General features: G+C 37.2%; 1 protein-coding gene across 12 annotated transcripts; it reads left to right on the top strand.

Moving 5' to 3' along the window:
• The first annotated feature begins 206 nt into the window (after positions 1 to 206).
• LOC127792182 (uncharacterized) lies at positions 207 to 10,281 on the top strand. 12 transcript variants are annotated; one of them, XR_008021099.1, is made up of 6 exons: positions 207 to 371; positions 458 to 639; positions 2,391 to 2,497; positions 2,662 to 2,714; positions 8,960 to 9,169; positions 9,284 to 10,281. XR_008021099.1 is itself a non-coding variant. In XM_052322593.1 (5 exons), the coding sequence occupies exons 3-5, from the start codon at positions 2,395 to 2,397 to the stop codon at positions 9,785 to 9,787; spliced, it is 663 nt and encodes a 220-aa protein (XP_052178553.1). In that variant the 5' UTR covers positions 207 to 371; positions 481 to 639; positions 2,391 to 2,394; the 3' UTR covers positions 9,788 to 10,281. The 12 variants fall into 12 exon arrangements, 7 of the variants coding, with proteins under 7 accessions (XP_052178553.1, XP_052178572.1, XP_052178545.1 ...); XR_008021098.1 differs by having other exon boundaries at positions 2,659 to 2,714; positions 9,310 to 10,281; XR_008021097.1 differs by having other exon boundaries at positions 2,659 to 2,714.
• The last annotated feature ends 1,480 nt before the right edge of the window (positions 10,282 to 11,761 follow it).

Here is an 11,761-nt window from a genome sequence, read left to right as displayed (position 1 = left end):
GCACTTTTCACGAAACTAATTCTTACAATAACAAAAATTTCACGATAATTTCAAACGAAACCTTAAACCACTTATTTGTAGACCTGTCACTAGGTTGGGTCTACATACCAAACCCATCAAGATTTAGATTTAATTGTAATAGATCCAAACCAAATCCATAAAACCCATACATCAGACCTGTTTATAATTAGGTGGATTAGGTTTGGACATGCCTATTAGCTCAAGAGAAAGGCCCAAACTTGGTAACCCAATTACAGAACGACGCATTATGATCTCCAGATAACGGCATGGCGGAGCAGATGGTGTCTTCCAGTTGCTGTAGAAGTCACTGCTGCACTTATTGAGGTTTAGCAAAAAGATATTTATTTCAGGTATCAATTCCTTTTCTAAACCGTACTGATAAAGCATAATATCTAGGTAATATAAACTTTTGAGCTTGTGATGATTTGCTTTGTAGTGAACTGGTTTTGTTGATGCTAGAGTTGACATCGGCAAAGATGCTTTGGCTCAGAGGAGACGCTAGCCATGTTGTGTTGCATGGCAATCATGAGGCAATTGTTGTGCTTTTGATGAATTGGTCTCTAAGTCTGTCTGTCAATGCACTGCAAAAGAAAAAGAACAAAGAAAACTAAAATGACGGTAATTGTCAACATTCCCATGTTTCTCGTACTCTTTGATCTTAGAGCCTCCAAACTCCAGATCAACTGCCATTGGAAAGTGATGTTACTGATCATGCTTTATTGATGAGTTAGTCCCAAGGGTCTTTTGGTTAATGTTTTATTGAAAAACAGTTTAAAGTAGATTAGACACAAATAGTGCGTGTGAATATGATGTATATCTTTGCAACTGTTGCCCAAAATTCAAGCATAAGGCCTTGAATTTGCTTTATGAAATGGTATTGTTGATTTTTTATTGGCCTTCATATATCTATTGGAAAGTAATCCAGAGATGTATATATCGGGTCTTTAATAAATGTGGTAATATAGAACCTCAAGGTAAACTGATAAATAAATAATTTTAATATATAGGAAAATGAGAATCATCATATTTTTGCTTGAAATATGTTATTTGTTGGCGTATCTTAGAAAATTACAAGAATTTGAGAAGGCTGTTTTATGGGATAGTGCATTATCATGTAGAAAAAAGGCAGAAAGGAACACGTAACCCAACAAGTTCTTCCTCCTGTCCTATTGAAGAACGGAGTAATTGTAGCAAAAGGATAGAGTACAATTGTCTGAGAGATGTCTGGCTACTTTTCCTTCAAAGCCCCTAAAATTTTATTTCTTCTAGGATTCCCCATTGGACTGCTGGCACACTGAGTGCTGACAAACTGAAAACTATGTATGTCGCTTAATTATTGAAGGTGTACTCAAAATTTCCTTTTATTTCTAATAAATTGTAGATATAGATGACCCATCATAGTGAAGTTTAAGACAATGCCATTTATGTCTCTTTTTTGAACGTTGGTTTGTGAAGATAGTGAGTGAACCATTCACCAAGAAAATTGATCAATGACTCTAATTGGGCATTTGATAATCCTCTTGTGTGCATTTTCTATAATATACGTATAAATTGCATTCTTGCCAAAGCGATAAATTTCTTTCCAACTGCAAGTTCGGGAAACAATCTAATTGCTTAAAATGCAAGGGTAAGGCTGTGTACAAAAAATGACCATTCCTGGCCCTCAAAAACTAAGGAACCTTGTGTGCCAAAGACACCTGTTTTTTTTTTTTTTTGTTTCTGTTTATGTGGTTCCTCTAATGTTTAATAAAACGAGGTTAGGATTTTCTTTCTAATGCTCTATTAATCTTTTATTAATTGTTTGCATGTGTGGTGTAGAAAAGATTTATGGGGGGTGCTGCCCATGTACATCAGCACAAAAAAGATTCCAAAAAAGCCAATATTAATGCCTAGATTTGTTGAAACCACTTAAAAAAACCAACTATACAAAATTACAATGATCTATTCTTTAATTAGAATGCTGGCTATTCACAATCTTGTAGTGACCTTTAATACTCCAACTTCTCAATACTCGAATAATTACTAGCCCTCTAAAAACATATGCCATTCACAATGATACCTCCAAAGTCATTTACATGATAAAGGTTGATTGAAGTTCTTTACAAATTTGATCTAAAAATGACCTTACCTCAATGGGGCAGAAATAGGATCCTGATCTACAAAAGGCAGAGGCATGAAATAGGTCGGAAGGGGCACTATCAAAGCAAATATGCATTTTTATTACAACTTTTAGTGATCAACTGAACATGCATAAGCTGCATGCTAGGAACTTGATTTGATTATTTTTCTTTCTGCATGATGCAGTCTTGAATATTTCATTCTTAGAGATAATTTCAGCTCTTTTATTAAATCATTTTTTTTCTGTGAAGGCTCATGAATGGTGTTGTTCAGAAGACCCGTAAGAAGACGGAGGTATCAATTGCTGAGGCAGCTGATGCAATCAACCTTCCCCGTATGTTGATTGATATTCGTCATGGTAGGGATTTCTAAATAATTTTTAAGTCTCAGTCTCTCAATATTCCCTACTAGGAATGCTAGGTGGCTCACCCAGGCTCCCAGCATCTGTTTACCATTGTTACATTCTGCAGAATGTGGCCTTGTGTTTACCTTCAACCTTTGGTATTGCTTTATTTGTAGAAGGTTCTCACCGTGACCTCCCTTCACTCAGACTGGTTCGTCTTGCTTCAGTAAAGGTAAGCATATCTACTCTTTCTATCATATAAATTATAATCTGAGTGGCTGTCTCTTTGACTGGATTAGTGGAAACTTTCAGTGGTGATTTCTTAGAATGTTCTCATCTCAACAACTTGATTCCTTGCCGACAGATAGATCTAGTCATGTCCAGATATCTCATTATTCTGTTTACTGGTTTCTTACAAGTAAAAGCTAATAGTGAATAAATCAGTATCATTTACAGTTTCTGAATGGCATCTACAAGTTGAATAAAAGTGATGTGAAGGTTACTATATTTTGGAGAAAGTTGTTGATGCTTGTTCAGGCCTTTCACTTCTTTTTCTTCTTTGCTGTTTGTACTCTTCCACCACTTCTTTCTTTTTTCTTTGCTGTCATTATTATTGCTATTTTTTGTATAAAACCAGTGACTTCTACATAGTTGGAAGTCAGGTCTAATTTGTTTCTTTTGAAACAAAAGTAAAATTTAGAATGCTTTTCTCTTCAAAAAACTAAATCAGAGTTTGTGGGTTAATAGTTAGGGATGCCATGGATTTATCCATTTGGTTAGTCAAACTATGTTATTTCACTATGTATAAAGGTTACCCAATTAGGCTGTTTTTGGGCTTTTTTTGTTCTTTCTAAAATTTATTTTGAATCATATAACTATAGATGGGAATGGTTTCTTGCTATCTTTGTTTAATATGCTGCACTGATAATGAAGTTTGATTTATAGAAAGATAAGTGTGGCAGACCGGGATCTAAATTTCATTTTGTTATTCAAAGAAACTGAAATTGTCACGACCTGATGCCAAGGTCATGATTGGTGTGAATCCCTAGGAAGGCAGTCAGCCCCTTACTGACCTACAAGCCTCCGAACATTCCATTCTTATACACTAGCTATCAAGACTAAAAATCACCATCTATATACTCACATGCATAAAACAATCAGTCAAAATATATCATCTGATTCATTGCAGACAATCCTGTCAATACATCTAGATAACAAAAATGCACATGAAGTCAAATACTCTACCTCTCAATCTCTATCCATGCAACCAAGTCATCAATACAAAAGAATAGACTCTCCTATATCATATCTAGGCGTAGACATCTAATGCAAATTAAAAATAAATGAATATACAGGACTGCCTTCATAGCCTACCAGAACTCGCCTATCCCGTTGTTGAATGAGTTATCTCTCCCCCAAAATTGCTCAAAAACCTTTAGAATAAAAATGTATACATGTGATGAGTCCATAGGACACAGTGAGTAGATAACTTATACCAGTGTTATTAAAGGCACTCTTAGGAGCCAGACGCACCTTGGGCACTTGGAAAGCTTCCAGGCGGGTATAAACCACCAAGGCGTGCCTAAGCACGCTTAGGCGTGCTTAGGCCCAAGGTGCCTTGGGCTTTTTTAAACTGTTTTTTAGGTTTTTATTTTACTGTTTATTGTTTTATTTAATTTTGTACTGTTTAGGGTTTAAATTTATTATTTCAACTACAAATTTGACAATGAATAAAAGGGCTACTACTTTAAATGCTTCAATTGAATTTGAACTAGAGGGAGATGATGTGGAAGAAGATATTAGAGATGGTGCTTCTAATGATGAAAATATGGAAATGTGCGAGTTTGATGATAAGGATGATTTTTAGATTATTTAAAATGCATAATTAGTTAATCTTGATTAAGATTTACGTCCTATAAACTATTTTAAGATTTAATTTAAGTTGACTTAATGACTTTTAGATTTTATCTTTTGGCATTTTTCATTGTTCTTTTCATTAGTATATGTTGAATTTTGTAATTTCCTTGATAACATGCTTGTGAAAATGTTATTAGGAGTTATAACCTATTTTATACCTTATTTTGCAACTAGAATATATATTTTTCTTTCTTTTTTTTAGTTAGCATGCACCTAGTTCCATCAGGCATGCGCCTCGCCTTGCATCCTAGGCTCCAACACCCTTTTGCACCTTAGTGCGCCTTGGGCTTTTAATAACACTAACTTATACAAAGATGGACAGAAGAGAAGTGAATGCAAATGACCCCCTCCCTCCCAAAAAAAAAAAGTTATTGCAAGACAAGTTCTAATGAGTTGGTTTGTGAAATGAAACAGGGTTTTGGGATGAATAACTTTCACACACATCTCACTATTCTCTAGGATATACAAGATTAACATCCTAACCTAAGATGTTGTAAAATATAAATAATTCCTAAGCTATGAGAGAATACAATAGGAAAGATAATAATAGAAGATAACTTCCTAAAATACCGTGACATCAAACCCACTAATTTTGGATTTCACAAATTCGGTATTCTTCATACTATTTTTTAATATTCTCCCTCAAGCTGGTGAATAGATATCCCTCATTCTTAGCTTGCCAATAAGTGATTCGAATCCCAATCTTGGCATGGCCTTGGTGAATGCATCTGCCTCTTGATTAGCTGTGGGAAGATAAGTAAGCCTTATTCCCCCGTTTTTGATCTTTCTTTTTATGAAATTCCTATCAATTCTTACATGTTTCATACTTTCATGTTGAATCGGGTTATTGACAATACTAATAGCTAACTTGCTATCACTATACAATATTGTTGGAAGAGTTAGGGGCACCTGTAAATCTTCTATCAGCCTCTCCAACCAAATTAACTCACAAATTCCTTAAGTAATAGCTCTGAATTTTGCCTCTGCACTACTGCGTGCCACTGCTGATTGCTTCTTTCTCCTCCAAGTGACTAGATTGCCCCACACAATTTAGAGTAGAAACCAAAAGTTGATCTGGTATCCATAATAGACCTTGCTCAATCTGTGTTAGGAAAACCTTCAGCTCCTTTGGCTTCATTTTTCTGAAACATTAACCCCTTTACTGGTGTCCCCTTTAAGTATCTCAAGATATAATATACTACATCCAGATATTGTTGAGTGGGTGAGTGCATAAATTGGCTCATGATGCTCACGACATAAGTAATACCGGGGCGAGTGAGTGAAAGGTAGATAAGTCTCCCAACCAGGCTATGGTATTGTCAAGAACCTAATATTTGTATAAAGGTTTCTCGGTATTTTTGGCATGGTAGTTCCAGCAGTTGTATTGTAACAAGCTGTTCAAAGTTGTACTTTGTATTGGCGTCACCACTCGAAGGATATATTAGGCATAGTATATTACATGCATTAGTTAGTGGTTGTACTTGCTGCTTCCTTTGTTTGTACCTTTCAGTTATATTGTAACTGAAAGGAGAGAAGAGAGAGTAGTGAGAGAATGTATGTGTGGAATGATATTTGAATTTTAGTCTTCCCTCTCCTCAATTCTCTCTCTGATTTCTCTATTCCTCCCTCTCAATTCTGTCTGTTATCCCTCTCCTTCTGCTCTAATTCTCCCTGTCTTGCTGATCTATCTCCTCTGATTTCTCCCAATTCTTCGCTCTCAACTCTGTCTGTAACAATCCCTCTCTCAGAACCCATGGGTTGTTCAGAGGGGGGGGGGTTGTTCGGGGGGGGAACCATGTGTCATTTTTTCTCTCCAAAAGTAAGCTAGTTTTAATGTTTTAGTGGGGTTTAGGGTTGGATTTGACTCGATGTGGGTGGATTTGGCCATTTATTATGGACTTAGATTAGGGGTGATTAATTTTGGGTTGGGCATTCATTAATCTGGGTTAGTTTTAATCAACTTTCGGGTCAGCTACATGCTTCTTGGTCAAGTTTCTTCTAGTGTGTATCAGCCTGCAATAATCTGGGTTGGGTTGAAAGCTTTCATTAATTTGGGTCATGGAATCCCGGACCTGGATTAGGTGTGGTTACTGTTCTCCAAATTGGGTTTGATTCTAGGGGGTTGGATTTATGCGGGTAAGTGGGGTTCACATGAGACTCAAGACAAGGTCCAACGGCCAAGTTTTTGGCCAGATCTGGCCGGAACCTGAGGATCGAGTCGAGCCTCCTTGGTACAGCCGAAGGCTATGCTATGGAGGGAGGTGCCAAGTCTCCATGGATGTTAGGCTATGCTTAGGTTTTGGAATCTCCTCAGGTTCAAAGCGTTTTCATGAGCTCCTTGCAATATCCAACTGAAATGTTTAAAATACATGTTCATTTTGAAATTATGACCAAAAATGCTTTCCTTATTTCCTTTCCATGTATCTTGTTAACAATATCTTTTATGTTCTGTTAAATCACTTGGTATTCTAAACCAATGGATGGTTTCAGGCACTGGACTGTCTAAAGTCTTACTACTGGGAGCCTCAGCAGAAAACAGTTAGATTTCAGAGTAAAGCAATGTCATGAACCTAGGGTTCATAACAGGGCTGGATTGGCAATCGGAAGAATCCGATTGAGTAGAACTAAAAACAGAAAATTTAAAGGGATATTTGGACAGAAATGGGGGAAGGATGTAGAGAGAAATGAGGGAGAGAAATAGAGAGAAAATGAGAGAGAATCAGATCTTCATTTAATCAATTCAAGCATATTCATCTCCTCTTACAATGGGCCTTTTTATAGGCATAGCTAGCTCCTAAACTAATTTATAACAGCACCCATGTGCTCCTAACAAACAATCAAATATCTCCCAACAAACTAATATAAGCCTATTACAATATTACCCCTTTATTATATCCCTATCACAATATTACCCTTCTAACCCTCCTAGGGACATGACAAGCAACTGCTAGTCTCGAAAAAGAAATCAAGGCTACATTATGCTAATTGGCCTTCTATTTGAAAGTAAAACAGGATACAGGGTCATCTTCTTCACTAGCTAAAGAAAAAGGTGTCTGTTTGTTTTTGTTTTTTATTTACCATTGTTTTATCATTTCCTTGGTTCCATGGACATTCCATCTTTCTTCTTCTTTGTACCCTTCACATTATTATGGGGTAATATCATGTTTTCCTATAAACTTAAAGGCATTATTATGCCTCTCCATTAGGGCAATTATTCTCCTAGTCTGTTGTGTATTTGCATACTGCCAGCAAGTATACTTGTTTGGATAAAGAATTGCATATAAAGTCACTTTCTTGCATATGAAGTCCGGGCCCATTATTGCAAAATGTGAGGTAATTAGAGAATGAGGTATCTGTTATCATGCCTTTGATCTATTGTTGTATTAAAGAAAGGCGAACCTAATGCATGAGGCTCCCGCATTGTGGGCTCTGGGGGAAAAGTCAATTGTACATAGCCTTGCCCTTGCTTACCAAAGAGTTTCCTGACTTGAACCTGTGAAATCTATGTCACGATGGAGCAACCTTACCATTGTGCCTATCTATTATTGTATCCTATTGAAGGTATTTAAAAAATGTGCACTAGTTTAGTCTATTTTCTGTTACTAGCTAAATAATAGAACATTAAATATTTGAATAGATGTTTAACTGCAGTAATGTACCATTCTTTTCAGCATGTACATAAATATGTAGACTACACTATTCATTCCTGAAATAAGAATGTTTAAATCACAATTTATCTTAAATATAGGTAAAAAAGGATAAATTATCCTACCATTTCTTTTCTATTTGAATTGTATATATATATAATAAGACCAGCTGATATAATAGTTAATACTGTCGGGTTAAATACAAGAGGTTAAAATTTTTCAGTGTTGTGCTGAACTACCTAATCCTGACTGCTGAACTGTTGGCAGGCAAACCGTGTGCAATCCACCTTAGGAATTCATCAGTTCAAGTTGCATAGAAAGCAAAATTTGGATTTACTATGTACATTAACTTCCTATAAGTCTCAGATAATAATTTCTGTCCTCGGTATTTGTATAAAAAGGAACAAACTACAGTCATATGCTAAGAGTATGAAAAATGAGAAGTGAAAAGAAGAAAGAAAACTAAACTCATGCATTCATTTAGCTGGATGTAAGCCATCTTATTCCTACCAGGTGAAGAAGTTGAAGTGCACTACAGGGAATGTCATGAGGGTATCCCTGGTGCACAGGACTCCCCGCTTTGGGAGGTTTAAGGGAAGGTCGTTTTTGTACAAATAATTGCTGGTAACGTCATTCATGGAAAAATTATGTGTATGCATAACCGGGCATCTATCTGAAAGAAAATAAATTCTTTGCTACAAATGACCAAGTAAGAAAAGAAACCTGTTTTGGTTACATTCTGCTTGTAGTTTTCGTTACACTTAATTCTTTGCTACATGTTGTCGTTACACTTTATTCATTTGTTTACACCCTACTCTTTTAACAGTTTTCAACTACTTTGTTTTTATCCTGTACATCTATCAGTTTATCCTGTACATCTATCAGTCTGTGTCCCTGTTTGTGTCTATGACAGGTTGCTTGTAATCGTAAATTGGATTAGGTTCTTGAATTATTGGTTTGATGTCATAATTATCATCCATGAATGGAGCGTTCTTTTCTTGCCCGATACGAGAATTAGCTTCGCGGCATACTGAAGACCTTTGTTTAGGGGCTGGCCTGTTTAGTGTACAATAGCCCCTGGAAACTGTCTGACTTTGTTGGGAAGTTTGGATAGATGCACATGGTATTTCTTGTTGCTTTCTGTTTGACAATCTTTACATATCCAAAAAGAATTACTTTACTGATCTTACAACAACGTTATTGCTTGTTCTCTGTTTGTCTGGTCGAAAATCTCAAGGGCCTCAAGCTTACTACTACGCGCAGGAAAGATTCTGGTAATGCAGCCGAAGGTTGTTCAGCTGATTCTAGTTTGCCAAAGGCAATTCTTGTAGAGCTTCTGCGTAAATGTCTTCTGGCTTCATGGCCTGGCAACGAGCAGCTCAGGAGTTCGGCCTTAGTGCTCGCGCACATGATTGGAAATAGCTCCTTGATTTACAAGCTCAACAAACTCCTCTGTTTGCTGGCTCCACCTCCTCCAATGTGGGTTGATGAACAAAACTCTCCCATCTCTAATCACGAAGACATCCTCGCTCAGCACAAGGAGTCCATTCGTAAGGCAGAGGCTTTTAGCCTTCACCAAGGGCAGCAGAAGAGCACTGTGGTCAAGGCAAAGGATGGGGACGTCACAGGACAGACTGTGGCGAAATCATGGAACAAATGCCCGATCGGTATGCTGCCTCGTGACATCGGTTCTGCTGGTCGCCTTCCTGTTCTGGACTGCAGCGATGAATGTTCATTATAAGAAAGCAGGGAATTAAGCGAGGAGGCTAAGCAACCAGAAGACAACTGGAGTACAAAGAAGAGAAGGGAGATTGAGTTGGATGATGCGCATGAATCAGATGGTGAGGATTTGGATGCATCTTGGGAAGGCCAGATAACGATGGATTGGGGGCGGGGGAAGGAAGAGCTGCGTGCCATTGCATCAGCTGTCCATTCGGTGGGATTAAGGTTTTGTGATGAATTGACGATGATGAGGGACCCACCCAAATTACTTCGCGTGGGAGAGGGGTATGAATTATGAGTCAGAAGAAGAGCCAGTTATACGATATTGGCCTGTTTGGTCATATTGTGGGTTGGTCAAAAGGCATTTCTGAGCAAATAGATAGGAGCCCTTTTCTTTTTTTAAGGCAGCCATAGCTATTTTTTATTTTTACAGTGGAAGAGTGAGTGGGAGAATATTTCAAGTTTCTACTACAGAGAATATACAAATATACAAAATATAATTACATTGCTAAAGGAAGGAAGGAAAGATCTCAAATTTATCACAAACCAGTTAAACAGTCACGAATGAATCCACGTCGTCGCAATGGGCGGGAGGAAGTCATCTGATCGGACGGTGGAGGAAAGTCCGGCAGGGGCGACCTGAGAACACATAATGAAATGACGAGAGGAGGCAGGGTGCTGGGTGCGTTTGCATCCTCATTTCGTGCACATAATGTGATCTCATGTCGCCCCTGTTGGACCCTTCCACCTCTTTGCAACAGCTATACTACCACTACATCTCATCGGAGTGAGTCACTGAGTGCGTATCCAAGTATTATATAGTTTAAACCTTGTAGTACCAGTGCTACTTTGGTCTTGATTTTGATTTTGAGGGGGCTGTACAGTGTACTGCAAGGACTCACTCAGCCGCAGTACATACGGGTGCTTTGGTTTTGATCTTGATTTTGTGAGGGATGTACAGTACAGTGTACTGCAAGCACGCACTTACTCACTGTACATTGTGTTGGCGAGTACGACATTGTACTCCCACTATACATGGTGTTGGTGAGTACGACATTGTACTCCCTGGAGGTGGGTTTGTGTTTCATTCTCCATTGTACTATTACTACCAATTACTTTGACTGCAAAGTCCATCCATTGTACTCCCACCATACACGTGTACGTTTTTGTTGGGTAATACTTTTGTGTTTGAATAAAAATATCCAATACTTTTGTGTTTGAATAAAAATAATGATAGGATAATAGGTATTGTTTAAATGTCACTTTCTATGATGAATATGCATTGCTTGTAAGAAAAATATTACTTTATCCGAATATAATTTACATATGGGATGATTGAAGACGTAAAAATAATAAAATTATTCACTTAGAAAAAATGTTTTTGTTTTCTTTTTATGTTGCCTCTTTTCTTCTCTTTTTATAATTATTTCACCACCTTTATTTTAGGCTAATCGTCGCTACATTGTCTTATCACCATCATCTTATCGCTACAATCTCGTCGTTGTCGTCTCTCCAAGAAGCCCAACCAGTCATCTTGTATGTCATTATAGGAAGGTCCATTGCTTAAATGTCACTCTGTATGATCAATGGGTAGAGAGTTGACGTTTACAAATTGAAGGACAACATATTTTGTCTTTTGAACACCTAGGTTTTACTTTATATATAAAATAAGAAAAGAAACTAAGAAAAGAAGACCAGTTCCTAGACAGACCAATTTTAAAATAGAAAGTTTTTTTTGTTTTTTTTTTCTAACTGGTATGGGAAGTACAATTCTTAAACCTTGCCCAGATTGCACATGCTATTTTTTATATGTATGATGCCAAGTGAGGATCCAAAGTATTAATTGTATAGCTGTAGAAAGGCAGCAGAGAGAGAGAGAGAGAGGGAGAGAGCGCTTATGGAAGCAGCAGCTCTATCCATCTCCTGTTTCACTAATCAAAGATCAATGTACTAAGCTTATATGATTTCAGAGCTCTAAAATGAAATGATCTTT

This window comes from Diospyros lotus, chromosome 1 (genome assembly GCF_014633365.1).
Source record: "Diospyros lotus cultivar Yz01 chromosome 1, ASM1463336v1, whole genome shotgun sequence".
In the NCBI taxonomy this organism is placed as follows: domain Eukaryota; kingdom Viridiplantae; phylum Streptophyta; class Magnoliopsida; order Ericales; family Ebenaceae; genus Diospyros; species Diospyros lotus.
Note: the sequence above shows the minus strand (reverse complement) of the source record. Positions and strands in the feature narration are given on the sequence as shown.

Coding starts and splice junctions, on each gene's coding strand:
- LOC127792182 (XM_052322603.1), top strand. CDS start 2,395: ATGAATGGTGTTGTTCAGAAGACCCGTAAGAAGACGGAGGTATCAATT. Junction 2,498..2,658: donor GTTGATTGATATTCGTCATG/GTAGGGATTTCT, acceptor CTTTATTTGTAG/AAGGTTCTCACCGTGACCTC. Junction 2,715..9,283: donor TTCGTCTTGCTTCAGTAAAG/GTAAGCATATCT, acceptor GAAAATCTCAAG/GGCCTCAAGCTTACTACTAC.